Genomic DNA, 17,584 nt, shown 5'->3' with positions numbered 1-17,584 from the left:
AATTTTGTTTTCTCTCTACCTGGTTTTTAGTGCTGTATGAATTGTTCGCGATCTTATGCTTTTTATGGTTTTATGGTCTATTTTGTTGGAGTAGCTGTTAGTACAACTTTTCTATTGATGGTTTTAAATCAGTTACATTCCATTTTATTGATATTAATATATGGACAACCCAGAGTACATAGTTATTTGGGCGGTATATGAAAGCCAAAATGATGAAAGGTATTAAAGAAAAACTCCCAAAGCTCCCTTGCAGGCTGTTGAGGGGCCCCTCTATACTGGAGGGCTTTTGTGGGTGTGTACTGCAGCGTATCATTGATGCAGTTATAGTGCATCAGTCATGGATTGACGCTAAATCACCCACACATCCACACTGCTTAAGAATTATTTTGCAATAATTCCAGAATTTTACCCCATTATTGCCATTTGGAGGAGCACTCTTGGAATGTCATGGAACTAAAGGGGACAAAACCCCTCCCCCCATCAAACAACAACATGAAAAATTTTAGGATTTCAGCAGGACGTATCAGAACATGGGCTGATCAGAAATGAAGCAGTTATGAAGACTGCAAACCTTTGTAGGCATAGTATTGAAACTGGGATTCCATATGAGTTCCTAGATAGCATCAGGTGCAGAAATAATTACTACATAATAAAAATAATGCATATATAAACCCTGGGAGTGTTTGCATTTTGTGTTGGAGTGGGATGATAGCTGAGAGCTTCAACTCTGGATGAATGTGGGCTGAAGGAGCGTCTCCACCCCCATCGTTCTGCCCGGACACTGAGGTCCAGTGCCGAGGGCCTTCTGGCAGTTCCCTCGCTGTGAGAAGCCAAGTTACAGGGAACCAGGCAGAGAGCCTTCTCAGTAGTGGCACCCGCCCCGTGGAACGCCCTCCCACCAAATGTCAAAGAGAAAAACAACTACCAGACTTTTAGAAGACACCTGAAGGCAGCCCTGTTTTGGGAAGCTTTTAATGTTTAATAGGTAATTGTATTTTAATATTCTGTTGGTAGCCACCCAGAGTTTTATGAATCACCTTCTTAGGAAGAATCTGTATAGAATTTAGGAGACATATAAAAATTAGCTGGAAAGGAAAATACACATATGGCTATCTCCTATTGAGGCCATTACAATCAAGACAGTGAATAAGAATAGACAGTGGGTAACTTACAGGAAATTGTTGTCCTTTACAGGGGGGGAACCTAAACTGAAATCAGTGGAAGATGTAAGGAGCCATGTTACGGATTGGTTACTATAGGTAAAGGTAAAGGGACCCCTGACCATTAGGTCCAGTCATGGCCAACTCTGGGGTTGCGGCGCTCATCTCGCTTTATTGGCCGAGGGAGCCGGCGTACAGCTTCCGGGTCATGTGGCCAGCATGACTAAGCTGCTTCTGGTGAACCAGAGCAGCGCACAGAAATGCCGTTTACCTTCCCTATTTATCTACTTGCACTTTGACATGCTTTCGAACTGCTAGGTTGGCAGGAGCAGGGACCGAGCAACAGGAGCTCACCCCGTCGTGGGAATTCAAACCGCCGACCTTCTTATTGGCAGGTCCTAGTCTCTGTGGTTTAACGCACAGCGCCACCCGCGTCCCTATAACTGCTAGGTAGGCTTGTCTAAATAAGAATGTCATCAACTGGTGCTGAAACTAATACAGTGGTGCCTCGCAAGACGAAAAAATCCGTTCCGTGAGTCTCTTCGTCTAGCGGTTTTTTCGTCTTGCGAAGCAACCCCATTAGCGGATTAGCGCTATTAGCGGTTTAGCGGCTATTAGCGGCTATTAGCGGCTATTAAAGGCTTAAGGGATTAGCGGATTAGCTGCTAAAAGGCTATTAGCAGCTTAGTGCCTTAGAAAAAGGGGGTGGGGAACGGAAAAAAATCGCAGCAACTCGCAAGACATTTTCGTCTTGCGAAGCAAGCCCATAGGAAATTCGTTTTGCGAAGCACCTCCAAAACGGAAAACCCTTTCATCTAGCGGGTTTTCCGTCTTGCGAGGCATTCGTCTTGCGGGGCACCACTGTACTGTGAAGGTGCCTTCCCCCTATCAACATGCAGGAGGTTCCACAAGTATCTCTGCCATCACACTAAACATTTGAGTTCTTACATACACAGTGTGGGTATTATGTGGCACCTGTAAAAGTGTCAATTCCACTGATCAGAGTGTTCTAGTGGACCCATATGGGTAAGGTGAGATTTTAGGTGGAGGAGTGTGGAAAATGATTTTTGGTTTTGGTTTTATAGATGAGTTTCAGGCAGTGGGACCAATTGTGGAGGCTTCATTGCATAAGAAAGTGAAATGCAGAGTTAGTTTCTCTGGAAGGATGTGGAAATGCTTAATGCTGCATAGCTTTTACCTTACAGACATTTTTTCATTCCCCAGTCCCTTCACATTCTACTGCCATCCTGCAGCCGCCTCTCATCTCAACAAAGCCAGACACTCTTGATCCGTCATGGCCTCAGCACCACCATCCATGAACATAGAAGAGGAAGTCTTGTGCCCCATCTGCAAGGACCTCCTGACAGACCCCGTGACCTTGAACTGTGGCCACAACTTCTGCCTAGACTGCATCACCAAGCACTGTGACGTACGGGATGAAATTGACATGGGGGACTGCAAGTGTCCCATCTGCATGGACAAGATCCGGAACAGGAATTTCTGCCCCAATTGGCAGCTGGCAAATGTAGTAGAAAGAATCAAACTCCAGAGAAAGGAACTACGTGAGAAGCACAAAGAAAATCTCCACCTGTTCTGCAAAGAAGATGAAGAATTGGTGTGTTTGGTTTGTGAGCGATGCCGAGAACATAAATCACATACTGTGGTTATCAAGGAAGAGGCTGCCCAGGAATACAAGGTAGGAGTTTTTTTGACACTTGCTAACACAATCCTTTCATATCTGTATGTGTGCATGTGCAAAATATGCTTTCAACATAGCTGCAATGCGAACATAAATTGCGAATCTGACCTAAATGCCTAAATGAGAATAAAAAATTGGGCCCCATCTCTGTGCTATCCATAACAAAACATAAACTTTGTTCTGCTTCAAAAGGAACCTTTAAAAATGTGTTTTGTTTTTAAGAGCACTACTTATGTGGAAAGACTGGCTCAGGCTTTGAGAATAGTGGCTCTATGGCAGAAGATACTTATGTTCACAAAGCAAAATACCACCAAGCTCAGGTGCGCCTATTCAGGTGCCACTAGGATAAAACTTTTGTACTCCCACACAATAAGAGAAAGTGACTTTCTCTGGAGAAACTGATGCCTTGATTCCTATCTAGACTGGCCACTGTTGTCACTCTAGGAGCAAACTCACGATGTCTGCCCCACTCAGTCCCCTAAGGGACCAGAAGTTACTGACCATATCCTAGATGCAATATGCAACTTCAAGGTCTTCCTCAGCTTCATGACAGAGAATATCAGGAGCATTTGACTTTTACCAACAGCAACAACCACCCTCTTCTTTTTTATGATAATTTTTATTGAAATTTTCAGTTACATATCCACCATTATGATTGACTTCCCATGGACTTCCCTTCTTCTCCTTCCATGTTTCTTTTAATTTACCCATTATTACGACATATACCATTACAACCTTTCTATATTACCTCATTTTACTTTATACTGTTGAATTTACCTTAATCCAGCTATTATTATTATTATTATTATTATTATTATTATTATTATTTTATAATTTTGTACCCCACTCATCTGGCTGGGTTTCCCCATCCACTCTGGGCGGCTCTCAACAAAACACTCAAAACAAGATAAAACATCAAGCATTAAAAACTTCCCTAAACAGGGCTGCCTTAAGATTTCTTCTAAAAGTCAGATATTTCTTTACCTCCTTGACATCTGAAGGGAGGGTGTTCCACAGGGCGAGCGCTGCTCCCAAGAAGGCCTTCTGCCTGCTTCTCTGTAACCTCACTTCTCGCAGTGAGGGAACCGCCAGAAGGCATTTTTACTTGTTTACATTTTCAAATATGGATGGTTGCTAATTGAAAAAATTAAAAACTACGGCCATCCTCTTCTACACACCTCTTCCCTTGGGCACATGGATTTTCTTGAAGCAGCCTCTGTTGCTCCATGATGTCAATGACTTTGTTAATTTTATTAATTTCTTAGAGTATTCTCACATTGCCCTCTCATAAAACATCCTGGTAGTTGCCATATATCTAAGACCATAAAATTCCTATCACAGTAGTATGCAACAATATAAGAGCATTAAAAACAATATAATAATTGAAACAATACTCTGGAAACTTTTACGCAACTGCATAGGGTTGTAAGCTTGCTTGCATGCACACACAAGTCATGTGAGCACTGAGAATCTGAGCGATTTCCAGGAAGGAAACGCCCAGTGAGTGAAAACTGAGAAAGTGAAACTAAACTCCGTCTCTCCGCCATGGCTGCTGCTGAGAGCCCCGTGAAGGATCTCTGCGATGAAGCCACTTGCTCCATCTGCCTGGAGTATTTCAAGGATCCAGTGACCATCGCAGAGTGCGGGCACAATTTCTGCCGATCCTGCCTGATCCAGTGCTGGGGAGGGGGAGCCACACGAGCTTCCTGCCCTCACTGCAGACAAACAGTCCGGCCAAAGAATCTCATCCCCAATCGGCAGCTGGCTAACTTTGTGGAAATAACCAAGAAGCTCAGTCTTCGCGGGGAGAAGGAGAGAGTCTGCGAAAAACACAAGGAGCTTCTGAAGCTCTTCTGCAAAGACGACGAAACCCCCATTTGTGTGGTGTGTGACAGATCCAGGGAGCATGAAGGGCACAAAGTGATCCCCTTGGAGGAGGCTTCTGAAGAGTACAAGGTAGGAAATCAAGGTGGATCTGGATTGGGGCTGGGGGGGGGATAACTGTGATTCATTGAGGCTATAATGCTTCTGAACACCAGTTGCATGAATACTATTTACATGACTGATGTTTGTTATGTAAATTGCATGACAACTGCCTCCCCCACCTCCCAATTCAGATCCAAGATGGTAAAAGCCCAGAAAGGCCAGGGCAGATTTCAAAAACTAGAAGTTAGTTATCAGATATCAAAGATTAGAACGTCAGAGCAATTGCTACATAAAAAGGCTAATATCAGGACCACTGGCCACTAGAAATAGGCAGGATATTCAACTCCTGTGTGTCTCTGTGTGTGTGTGTGTGTGTGTGTGTGTCTGTGTGTGTGTGTGTGTGTGGCTTTGGCTGTCTCATTCAAACCTGAGTTTTTGTTTTCCCTTTAGGGCTTGATCTGTAGCCACCTGAAGAATCTGAGGAAAGAGAGAGAAGCTATTCTGGCATACCAAGCAGACGTGGAGGAGAAAAGCCAAGAGCTCCTTGTAAGTGTCTCTATTCATAGGATGGGAAGAAGTACTTGAAGATCCAAGTCATGGCTGAGGAGGGATTGGAAAATCTGTCCATTTAAGCGTCTCTCCATTTCTCATTTTTCCAAACTTCAGTTCAGTTCTACACAATTTCCACATCAGTTTGCATGTTGTTGTTGTTTTTTAAAAAACATCCTAAATAAAATTCACCAGTATTTTAGTGTGAATTTCCATGTGTGTTCTATACTTATTTTGGCAAAGCAATTTCCCCTAATATAATTCATTTTCTATATTATTTTCATGAAGAAATGCCTTATAAAGCAGGGAATCAGCAGCCCTGCGACTTTAAAATAAACATGTTAGTTAGCCTCTGCCATTTCTATGAAATGAAAGTTGCCAGTCTAAACTAAGAAAAGAGCGCTTTGTGTCCACGGGGACTGGCTGAACATTTTCTATCTCTGATTATGGTGGATGTTGATTTCATGCCTAGAAACAGTCAGACATGCCCTTCCTATGGAAATCTCATAACTCTCCTAATGTTGTAGAAGCTGACCAAGTTCTTATTTCTGCCTCCTCTTTCTATCTGCTTCTTGCAGAAATTAACAGCAACTGAGAGGCAGAAGGCAGTGGAGAAGTTCAGACAACTGCACCAGTTTCTGGAAGAGCAAGAAAAACAACTACTGAATCAGATTGAAGAGGCGGAGAAGGACATTGCAAGGAAAAGGGATGAGCACCTGGCCAGACTCTCCGGAAAACTCTCCTCTCTTGAAAATATCATCAAGGAGATGAAGGAGAAAAGTGAGAAGCCAGTGATTCAACTCCTGCAGGTAAGACTGTGGCAGAAACAGTAAATAGCTCCACATCAGGACAAGGTTCCCTGCAAACCTTTATCTTCCTCCTTCATCCGTAAAGGGGCTCAGTTTATAGTGTCTCTAATCAAGTCTCTTGTGTACAGGAGCATCCAAGAGAACTGGGATGGTTTGCTCACATTACTGCAGACTAGAGAACTAAAATAGGCCCAAATGCCAGTACAGAACTGAGAGGAAAGGATAAATCAGAAAATTTTGGGTGTGAATTTAGATCAGAGAGAGAGAGAGACTTCTCCTTAACTTTATTTTTCTTTAGCTCTAAGGTAGCCAGAGAGAGGGATAGAGAAGTTGGGCAGCATGGACTGTCGTCCGATGGGACACAGAGCAGGGCTTGAATTTCGGAACTTGGAAATTGGAAAAATAAAATTGATAGAATGGGCCAGAGGGCATCCATTCCAGGATATGAAGAGGGTCTTCGTACAGCGGCCTGTGGTAGACAGTGAATTCCATTCTCTTTTCCCTTCTAGGACGTGCGAAGGACTTTGCAGAGGTAAGTGGATCCTGCTCATTTTCATTAGCATCACTGTGTGGAAAGGAAGGTCCCAAGAGGAAAGTAGATGGAAACTGGTCTTTGAGGGGCTCCTGGGGGAGAGACTGTGGGATGCCACACCATACAGTGTTGAAATTGTGCCCCTCTAAGGGTGGGAAAGAAAAAGCATTGAGACATTTCATCCTTGTTGAGAGTTTGGGTGCAAGTTGTGCCTGGCAGGTTTTTAATGTAGGTATCTACTAGCTGGGGACACGGGTGGCGCTATGGGTTAAACCACAGAGCCTAGAACTTGCCAATTAGAAGGTTGGCAGTTCGAATCCCCGCAACGGGGTGAGCTCCCATTGCTCGGTCCCTGCTCCTGCCAACCTAGCAGTTCAAAACACGTCAAAGTGCAAGTAGATAAATAGGTACTGCTCCGGGAGGAAGGTAAACGGTGTTTCCGTGGGCTGCTCTGGTTCGCCAGAAGTGGCTTAGTCATGCTGGCCACATCACCTGGAAGCTGTACGCTGGCTCCCTTGGCCAATAAAGCAAGATGAGCGCCGCAACCCCAGAGTCGGTCACGAGTGGACCTAATGGTCAGGGGTCCCTTTACCTTTACCTATTTACTAGCTGATAGCATTTAAACATTGGGGAGATGTTTCAGCCATAGAGATTTAGGGAATCTGATGAAATCCTAGACGCTCTTGTGGATTTTAGGGCTGGCACGACTGGCACGGCTGACACTCTTGTCAAGGATCCCATCACACACTGGAATGGTGAGATGTGCAAAACCTCCTCTACTCTGTGCCCCGTTGTTTTTCTTTACCAGGTATGAGCAAAGAGAGAGATTGGAGAATTCAGCTGCTTTCCCTCAAGAGCTGAAGAGGGGGATCTTGGAATTTTGTGACATGAATCCTCTTCTGGAGGGTGTCGTGAAGCAATTCAAAGGTATAGAAGAATGGCTGTGATGATTTTACCCCGGGCATTATATTAGTCCATAGCTCTCATTGTATTCTGTTTTGGCCACAGACAGAGTAGCACAATCATCTCTTCCTTCTTAGTGGCATTGCTGCCACTAGCTTCCCCCAGAATGCCCCATATACATTGGCTGATTGACATCCAATGCCCTTTTGAAATGTGTTGGGGTTATTGGGTTGTTTTTGTTTTTGTCTTGTTTTTGTGTTTTTATACTGTGTTTTTATCTTCTGAACAGCTCTGAGACCTAAGGGTATACTGCGGTATACAAATTTAATAAATAATAATAGTAATTGTCACTCATGGGGCACAGGGGTGCTGGTGGGAGATATATAGTGGTGCCTCGGGAGTTGAATGGAATCCATTCAACTTCCAAAACATTTGGAAACCAAAGCGCAGGAAACTCCTGCAGTCAATCATAAGCCGCAGAAGCCCCATCAGACGTTCAGGTTCCAAAGAATGTTCACAAACACACTTACTTCTGGGTTTGCAGTGTTTGGGAGCCAAAACGTCCAAGTACCAGGGTGTTTGGGATCCAAGGTATGACTGTATAGTGATACCTCGGGATGCGAACGGGATCCATTCCGGAGCCCGGTTCGCATCCTGAAGAGAATGTAAGACACAACTGTGTGGGTCACATTTTGCCACTTCCGCGCATGCACGTGACGTCATTTTGACCGTCTGCGCAAGTGGCAAAACCCGGAAGTAACACTCTTTGTTACTTCCAGGTCACTGCGGAGCGCAACCCAAAAATACTTATTCTGAAGCACATTTATCCCGAGGTATGACTGTACTGTATCTTGGCCACCACAAATAAAGGCACCAGGGTCTATAGTAAAGCCAGGATTTTCTACTCTGCTGTTCATTGGTTTACAATTATACAGTAACTTCCTTTCATTTTTTTGCCCATCAACACAATCTGGAGAGGTCCTTTTGGAGGTTCTCAAACTCTGCTTGGGTTTTACCATCTGGAAGGGCATTGAAAAGGGCATCAACAATCACCCAGTTCCTCTACTGCTGACTTAGCCTTGTTGTCTCCCAGCAGTGGAGTAACATCCTGAGCCATCTCCTCCTTAGATTTCCACCTGCAGCTGCCAAATGTAGGGAGGCAACCATCTTCATACCTCAAGAGTTCAACTAAATAAGATTGGCGACTTAAGTTGACAGAATATGCACAACTTGCAGGCTTAACATATAGAATAAGAGAACAAGAAGAACGTACGTTTAGAGAAGATTGGGAAACGTTTATTGAATATATGGGAAATAAATGTGTACAGCTGAAAACTCTGTCAGCATTAAGATAAATTCAACAGTGTAAATAAGTTTTGATGGATGTAATAATGGAAAACTGATTGGTATAGTTTTTGTAAAATATGCAGGGATATATGTAAATTGAACCATGGAAGTAGAAGAAGGGAATTCCTTGATATCTTAAGTATGTAAAATGTTTATCTGAAATTGTAAAACAGAAAATTTAATAAAAATATTTTTAAAAAATAATACCTCAAGAGTTCCCAAAATCTTGCAAGATCGGAGGGTCAGGGCATGAATAATAACAGCCTCTGCCTAAATGTTTGTTAACAGCCTGAAATAATTTCAAAGGTTTGGTAAGGCATGACCTCTAGTTGCATGAGAGCTCTGCTAATTTTTCCTCCGCAGATTTGATATATCACTGTGTTTAACAATTCCCGTAAAACAGGGATAAACCCCAAGAATACAGATGTCTAACCATTCCAACTTCAGCTATTTTTTCACCAGTTTCATAGGAGCAGATGTTAATCTGCATCCAGTTGTCCTCTGTGCCCTTTTAAAAGATTGGCATTGTTCTGATGATCCTTCAGTCCTCCACAATAGTCAACTAATTCAGGAACAAACTTCAGTGATGGATGCTGAAGGATTTTAAATTGTTTTTTAATATAGTCCCTCACATGTTTTTTCCCCTCTAGACTTGCAGGTTCACCTTTTCTGATTTTGATAGCTTAATTTTTTATTCTATTTTTCATATGTTTTTCTTTTTTTAAATTGTTTGCTTTACTACTTAGTATTAAAGACAGAATAGATGCTATGGTTATGAAATGATATTTTAGTAACAAGGTTTATTTGAGGTACAACACTGTCGTGCTAAAGCTTCGTATCTTTTTGCTTCTTCAGATGCCCAGTTACTCAGACAGCAGCTTTGGAAAGGTAAAATACCAAATTCACAGGAGAGGCTGGGGACTGGTATTTCATGGGGCTTAAACAGCCTGTCCTGCAGACTTTAGATCCATCAATAGCTTTGTAGCACTATAGCAATGTTTAGATTATTCATATGTACAACTGTAGTTTTTACTTTTTGTATGTTTTAAATTACTGTTGAAATCTTTTTTAGCGATAATTTTATTTTATCTTTTTTGTAAACCAGTTTGAGGTATTTTAAAGTGGTACATAATTTTTTGTGAAATAAATTAATTAATTAAACAAAAAATGCACAGAATAAAAGGAGTGCCCTGACAGATATAGCATTAATCCTGTAATAAGATTCAAAGTGCAATAAGGTTCAAAACACCACTACATTTCTTACACAGAAAAGTCACCGTGTAGAAAGCTCAGTTGCAAATTATGAAGTCAAAATTCACTATTGTTTTCATAATTATTGATCCACATTGATACCCCTAATTCTGTCTCCAGTTGAGCCAGAAGTAACTGATGGGTCTAAACTGATACTGTCCCCTCCTCTAACCATAGTGAGGAAATAAAGATTTTATGGCTGTTCGCTGCTTACCTGCTTGCCCCCTCACAGAAATCCAAAATTTTATTGTGAGCAAAGTCAGGAAGCAAAAGATGGCTCCCCCAATCCTAAATGCAGTGCCATGAAATCCTGTTGATTTGAGAGGGAATGTGCTTCCTGGGGTGTTTCTTGGATCACGACAGCAGCTGATTCTTCCTCTCTTCTCTTTTTCTTCATCTCTCCCCTGCCCTTCAACAGCAAACATCACTATGGGTCAGAAAGCAGCAGCTCATCCCTCCGAGGATCGTAAACATGTGAAATGCGGACACAGAAGTCAAGACCTGTTGAACAATCCTGAGAGACTCAACCTTCTCCATTCTGCGCTGAAATGTAAGGGATTCACAGGAGCCACACATTTTGGGGAAGGATAGGCTGTGGGGATCATCAGGAAGTCTGTGAGGGGAAAGGACTCAAGTCCTGAGGGAGGGATCCGGGCTGTATGGAAGTCAGGAGGTGAGTACAGGACCTCCAACCTGCCTGGTGGTCCTCTGCTGTCCCTGAATGGGAAGCCCAACTGGATCTGAGTGACTCTGAATTATGGAGGGAAGGTGTTTTTATTTAATGCTGATCTGTGCATTTTCATTCTTTGGTGTGACAGCCCCCCCTCCCGGAGAAATAAAACCCACCTCATATTTGCTTAAGTCTTATAGATTTGAGAGGGAAACTGGTTCCTGGCATCTGTCTCGGATCAGACAGAGGTCCTTTGGCTGGGTCAGGACGATATGGGATTTGGGGGGCAACTCCCATCTCTTGCGGGGGCCCAATTAGTGCCAGCACCGTCCGTTAAGGGTTTGGGTGTAATCTTCGACACATCCCTTTCCATGGAGGTGCAGATTGCAGCTATAGCAAAGGCGGCATTTTTTCATCTCCACCAAGCTAAGCAGTAGACTCCTTACCTTTCTCGTCGTGACCTAGCCACTGTGACCCACGCGACGGTCACCTCCAGACTGGATTATTGTAACTCGCTCTACGTGGGGCTGCCCTTGAGACTGACCCAGAAACTCCAGCGTGTGCAGAATGCCGTGGCGAAACTCCTTACGGGGTCCTCGCTGTGGGATCACATTCACCCGGTGCTATACCAGCTGCACTGGCTCCCGGTGGAGTACAGGATCAGGTTTAAGGTGCTGGTTTTAACCTTTAAAGCCCTATACGGCCTAGGACCCTCGTACCTATGGTACCGCCTCTCCTGGCCCCATGGAGGACCTGACGGTCTTCAAATAAAAACATCTTGAAGGTCCCAGGCACAGAGAAGTTAGGCTGGCCTCAACTAGAGCCAGGGCTTTTTCGACCGTGGCTCCGATCTGGTGGTACGCTCTGTCACAAGAGACCAGGGCCCTGCGGGACTTGACATATTTCCGCAGGGCCTGCAAGACAGAGCTGTTCCACCAGGCCTTTGGCCAGGGCACAGCCTGACCCCCTCTTTCGGTAATCCTCATAGAACTGTAGCCATTAATTGATTCTGAATTGTTTTTAGAATGAATTGATTTTAGAATGTATTTCAATTAATTGATTGTGATTTAATGTAAACTGTTATTTTTACTGTTGTTAGCCGCTCCGAGCCCGGCTTTGGCTGGGGAGGGCGGGATATAAATAAATTATTATTATTATTATTATTATTATTATTATTATTATTATTATTATTATTAGGATGTCCATCTCTGTCTCAGCTCATTCTGCCTCTCTTCCCTTTTCCTCACCTTCCCTCAAAACAGCAAATGTCACTCTGGATCCAGACACGGCTAATCGTATTCTTGCCCTCTCCGAGGATCGCAAAAGCGTGAGGTTGGGAGCCCCGCGTCAAGACCTGCCCGACAATCCCGAGAGATTCGACACAGTGATTTCCGTGCTGGGAAGGGAGGGATTTGCAGCAGGCAGACATTTTTGGGAGGTCATTGTAGAGAGAGAGGGAGAATGGGCAGTGGGGGTCACCAGGAAGTCCTTGAGGAGAAAGGGCTCCTTTCACTTAAGTTCCGAGGAAGGGATCTGGGCTGTGGGGAGATGGGGAGGAGAGTACAAGGCCTTCGACCCCCCTGGTGTCCCTTTTCTCTTCCTGAGAGGGGAGCTCAAGAGGATCCATGTGTTTCTGAATTATGAAGCAGGGGAAGTGACTTTTCTCAATGCTGATTCAGGAGCCGAACTCTACACGTTCTCAGGAGCCTCGTTCTCTGGAGAGACCCTCCTCCCTTTCTTCTACCTGTGGGGAGAGAAAACCCACCTCAAAATTGCCTGAGGAGACAACTGCGTCACACACTCAGGCAGAGTTTCTTTCCAGACCGGAATGGTTGCTCTATAAAGCAAACACTTATTAGCAGTTGGGGGAGGGTTCACTCCAGTCACAATTGGTAGAAATAGCAAAAACGGGTTTTGCTTTTTCATTCCCTTCCCCAGAATTCCCCACTATCATTTAGTTCTTAAGGAGGCCATTTACACTTAACAGTCCCCTGGAATCTATTTTTTAAAGGGGTTCAGCTTCCATCACTGTCAGCCCTGGGTTCAATTTTTGCCTCTCCACCTGCCCACAAGACCCCCGCCAGCAATTTAGATGCGGACATTATTAGACTACAGGAGTTGATCACTACAAAATAATCCCTCCTCCGGCGTTAGCAGTGATTGCTCATTGCTTTGTAGACCTCAGACAGGAGGGAAATAGAGACAAGGCCCCGTCCTCAGCCCATTTGGTGAACACAGTTTCTCCTGTCCACACTTAACAGAGGTACATTTCCTTGAATTCAGCATAACTTCTTCCTAGCTAATTGCACATAGGATTGCTGCCTTAATGTTTGCCAGTAAACTAGGTTCTCTTTATCATGAGTAGTCAGTTTGTTATTACTTTTTGTTAAATTTATACATTGCTTGATTGTGCAAAATAAGAAGTTTACAAATGTCTGATGTCTCTGGCCTCCTGCTCTCATCAGCCCAAGGCCAGCTTGGCCAGGGGTCAGGCTGCAGCATGATGGGAACTGCAGTCAAGCAGTTTCTTGAAGGAACCACACTCCCTACAATTCACATTGAGACCTCTTTGGTAAACGCCTCCCTCCGAGTTATGGGGTGCTCCCCAAAGAAGAACGTTTTGCCCCCAGGTGAACTTCCTTGTTCTCCTAGACTTTTTAAACATACCACAGTGGTACCTCGGGTTACATATGCTTCAGGTTACAGACGCTTCAGGTTGCAGACTCCGCTCAACCAGAAATAGTACCTCAGGTTAAGAACTTTGCTTCAGGATGAGAACAGAAATCGAGCTCCGGCAGCACAGCGGGAGACCCCATTAGCTAAAGTGGTCCTTCAGGTTAAGAACAGTTTCAGGTTAGGAACGGACCTCCGGAACTTAAGTACTTAACCCGAGATACCACTGTACATCCTAATTCTTAGAATTATTTTGTGTTCCTTCTTGCTGGATTTTAGTGTGGATTTTCTTGTTGTTATTTCATCTTGTGTTGCTTCTTATGGAGCTTACTTTATGCTGGTTATTTTTAGTTGTTTGTTGATAGTATTTGCACTTCATTTTCCAGAGTACAGGCTAATTGGGAGCAATGGTAGAAAAGATTTCTGTGGACCTCATCATTCAAATGAATAAAAGCATATTTCTTGGGGGAGGGGATTCTTTCCAACTCTTAGGGGGCGGACTGCCCTGGGTGTCATCCCTGAGGGGGGTGACAAAAATGTTAGTTTTAAATTTTTTTTAAAAAAAATGGGCTCACGACTGAACTCACAGTTCAGTCAACAAACGTAATGTAACGCGGCTGGCACTGGGCGCCACATTGCGGGGGCTGGCGCTTACCACGGGGCCTGCAGCATGCCCAAGCCACGAGTCTCTCCTGGGAGTGACGTTGTGGCTAGAGTGCCTGCAGGCTCCGCACTGTCTGAAACGGCAGTGCGGGCCTTGCGTCTGCCTACCGCCTCTCCCTCACCTGCCCTTCAGCTGAGGGGGAGGTGGCAGAGAGGCTTCATGCAGCGCACCCCACTCCCATGGGCGGCTCACCCCGCCCCCGGCTGCAGGACGCGCACAATGCCCCCGAGCACCCGAGCAGCTAGCTATGCCGCTGGCCCTCCCCCTTTTTTTAACCTGTGTGGGGATAAAACTGCCATCAGAATTGCTTAAGACCAAATCTGCTTCACAGGCCCTGTTGGAGATTCTCTCCAAACCAGAATCATTGATCTACTGATCAGTTAATTGTATTTATATTTTATTGATTTTAATATGTGAACTGCCCAGTGTTTATTATTAATTGGGAGGTTCTTGCATGCAAAACGATAAACAGTAAGATCTCTGTACAAAATGCTGTGTGTGTGTTTATTGGGCAGGGCAGATACGATGGTCAAAAAAAATAAAATCAAGATTTATTCTGCTCATGATGACTATTTTAATAGATACAAAGCATGTTTTAGCTATCATCACGAAAATTAAAATTAGCTACAGTGACATCCTTTGCGTTTTCATGTGGCAGAATTCATGCTGAATGTCTGGAATGCTGGTCTTTCAGTATTTATACACTAAAGGGTCATTCTCATGACTAAGCAGGAAGTGAAATCAAGATTGGGGCAGAAAGTGTTTCCTTGTATGCAACCACTATCTTTAGCCCAGTTCTGAGGTCATCAGTCCTTGTTTGGTCCTCACGACACTTGTAGCTGAAACTCTTTTGTCATCACATTCAAATATGATGCTCCGTGAGCTTCACTTTTCTACCCAGTGCTGGAATGATGAGTCGGAAAGGTGGCAGAGCTTAATTAAATTCAGAGGAGCCACCCCGACTCCTCTCAGTTTTGCCCAGTCACCAACCCCATATCCATCTAGCCCCATATCCCTCCCTCTGCAATATATATACATCCTAAACATGTCATCTTCATTCCCAGTAATCCATGTAGATCTGCAAACCAGACTCTCCCTGTCAGCCAGACGCACAGAGATACTGTAAAAGTTAGGCAGGTGTGGAGATTAAAAGAGGAGGCCTTGAAGAGAAATAACATACTAATACAGTGGTACCTCGAGTTAAGTACTTAATTCATTCCGGAGGTCCTTACTTAACCTGAAACTGTTCTTAACCTGAAGCACCACTTTAGCTATTGGGGCCTGCTGCTGCCGCTGCGCCGCCGGAGCACAATTTCTGTTCTCATCCTGAAGCAATGTTCTTAACCTGAAGCACTGTTTCTGGGTTAGCGGAGTCTGTAACCTGAAGCGTATGTAACCTGAAGCGTATGTAACTCGAGGTACCACTGTACACTGAAATAAGCAACGCCCAAATCCCCTTTCTGTTATAAAAAGTGGGGGGGGGTGTAAAATTAGCTGAAATTTCTAAATATTTCATTATATTGTGCCTCCTTTGCTACCTCAGAGGCAAATTGACAACCTAGCCCATTCAGCATTGACCTATACCACGAAATCTTGGATGTGTTACAGCTGCAGATGGCCTGGGGTTTGGGGCAGCTTCAAACCTTGTGTTTCTGGACATACATCAGATTATGTGGTGCTTTCTAGATGCTGTTGAACTACAGTTGTCATCATCGCTGACCATTGGCCAAGCTTTCTGCAGTTAACAGGCATTGTAATCCAGATATACAGTAGGAACTTCAGAAGCTGCTGAGTCCATCTAGCTCAGTATTGTCTACACAGACCAGCAGCAGCTCTCATGATTTCAGACGGGGGACCTTGCCAGCCCTACCTAGAGATGCCAGGGATGGAATGGGGAACCTTAGGCGTGTGAAGTGTGTGCTTTGCCACCATGATGCAGGCTCCTTTGCTCCAGTGTGTGCGCACCCTGCTGCTTAAGAAGAGTGATTAGGGGAAAACAAGGAGCAGAGCAAAGAAGCAGCAGGGCTCCCTTTAGCTCACAGGAGATGCTTCCCATGTGATTGAATGGAACACACGAAGCTGCCTTCTTGTGAATCATACCTTTGGTCCATTTGGCTTAGTATTGCCCACACTGGCTGGCAGCAGCTTTCCAGGGTTTTGGACAGGAGCCTTTTCTCCAGCCCCCACCAGGAATTGAACCAGGTGCAGAGCAGATGCTCTCATCCACAGACTGCCAAAGAACCAACGGACAGTAAATCACACCGTTAAAAGTTGGAGTGAACTTTTTATTAGCAAAAACACGATATTCCCAGACATGGCTGGGTGCCAGGCCTAATGAGTTCAGCATCTCATCCCCAATGGATCTGGCCCCATGAATCAGTTGCCGAGACTGAAAGTCCCTGTCTCCCCACAACCATTTTAAGACCCCTCCTCTTCAAGCAATCAGAGACTACACCTGCATGCAGCCTGCCAATGCTCTGCCCCTTTCAGCCCTCTTCTGGTTCTGGGAATCAAGAGGGGAGGGGAGCTTGTTGCAGCAGGAGGGGGAGACCCCCTTGTTTCTTCCCTAGCCTGACTCATATCTGCCTCTTGGCCTCCCTTCTCTCACTCGCCTGCTTCAGATTCCGCCTCGGATTCTGGACTTGTTTCTGCCACCAACTCTCTCAGCTCACTAAGCTCTTCTCCTTCTGAGCACCACTCCCTGGGCCCTGGGCCTTCTTCCCTTGGGGTTTCCCCAGCTGTTTCCTCCCACTCTTCCTCCGTGTCTAACCAGCCCCCAACACTGAGCTATATCTCTTTCCATTTGTGACACTCAAGAGGGGACAAAAATCTATTCAGAATAGAGAGGATATGAAACAATGCAGCTTAAATATTTGTGACTTCATTTGTTCACAACCATCCCTTGTTCATCTGCTCCCCCACAGTAAAAAAAAAAAAAAAGTAAACTCCTAGGAGTAGGGAACTTTTTTATAAAATAAAAATGCTTGCATTTCCTTGACTAAGGTAAAGGTAAAGGGACCCCTGACCATTAGGTCCAGTCGTGGCCAACTCTGGGGTTGTGGCACTCATCTCGCTTTACTGGTCGAGGGAGCCGGCGTACAGCTTCCGGGTCATGTGGCCAGTATGACTAACCAGAGCAGCACACGGAAACGCTGTTTACCTTCCCGCCGGAGCGGTACCTATTTATCTACTTGCACTTTGACGTGCTTTTGAACTGCTAGGTTGGCAGGAGCAGGGACAGAGCAACGGGAGCTCATCCCGTCACGGGGATTCGAACCGCCGACCTTCTGATCGGCAAGTCCTAGCTCTGTGGTTTAAACCACAGCACCACCCGTGTCCCCTTTCCTTGACAAAAGCCTCATGTAAATAAGAAGAGTAAAATGTTTAAGGTGTGGAGGAAC

The 17,584-nt window shown here is 44.7% G+C and overlaps 1 protein-coding gene across 3 annotated transcripts; it reads left to right on the top strand.

The window, feature by feature from the left end:
• Positions 1-2,361: 2,361 nt before the first annotated feature.
• On the top strand, positions 2,362-17,133 carry LOC310670496 (E3 ubiquitin-protein ligase TRIM11-like). Of its 3 annotated transcripts, XR_014507585.1 has the most exons (9): positions 4,234-4,815; positions 5,236-5,331; positions 5,913-6,163; positions 7,484-7,602; positions 9,781-9,813; positions 10,595-10,726; positions 12,109-13,517; positions 13,740-14,267; positions 17,022-17,133. XR_014507585.1 is itself a non-coding variant. In XM_083425943.1 (8 exons), exons 1-8 carry the CDS (start codon positions 2,455-2,457, stop codon positions 12,624-12,626), a joined length of 1,554 nt encoding a protein of 517 aa, XP_083282069.1. In that variant the 5' UTR covers positions 2,362-2,454; the 3' UTR covers positions 12,627-13,280. The 3 variants fall into 3 exon arrangements, 2 of the variants coding, with proteins under 2 accessions (XP_083282069.1, XP_083282068.1); XM_083425943.1 differs by lacking the exons at positions 4,234-4,815; positions 13,740-14,267; positions 17,022-17,133 and adding exons at positions 2,362-2,856; positions 6,653-6,675 and having other exon boundaries at positions 5,913-6,143; positions 12,109-13,280; XM_083425942.1 differs by lacking the exons at positions 13,740-14,267; positions 17,022-17,133 and adding an exon at positions 6,653-6,675 and having other exon boundaries at positions 4,239-4,815; positions 5,913-6,143; positions 12,109-13,280.
• The last annotated feature ends 451 nt before the right edge of the window (positions 17,134-17,584 follow it).

This window comes from Podarcis tiliguerta (genome assembly GCF_965153285.1).
Source record: "Podarcis tiliguerta genome assembly, chromosome: 2".
Lineage (NCBI taxonomy): Eukaryota > Metazoa > Chordata > Lepidosauria > Squamata > Lacertidae > Podarcis > Podarcis tiliguerta.
The sequence above is the reverse complement of the archived record's forward strand: the minus strand, read 5'-3'. Positions and strand labels throughout refer to the sequence as shown.

Coding starts and splice junctions, on each gene's coding strand:
- LOC310670496 (XM_083425942.1), top strand. CDS start 4,405: ATGGCTGCTGCTGAGAGCCCCGTGAAGGATCTCTGCGATGAAGCCACT. Junction 5,332..5,912: donor AGAAAAGCCAAGAGCTCCTT/GTAAGTGTCTCT, acceptor TGCTTCTTGCAG/AAATTAACAGCAACTGAGAG. Junction 7,603..9,780: donor TGTCGTGAAGCAATTCAAAG/GTATAGAAGAAT, acceptor TTGCTTCTTCAG/ATGCCCAGTTACTCAGACAG.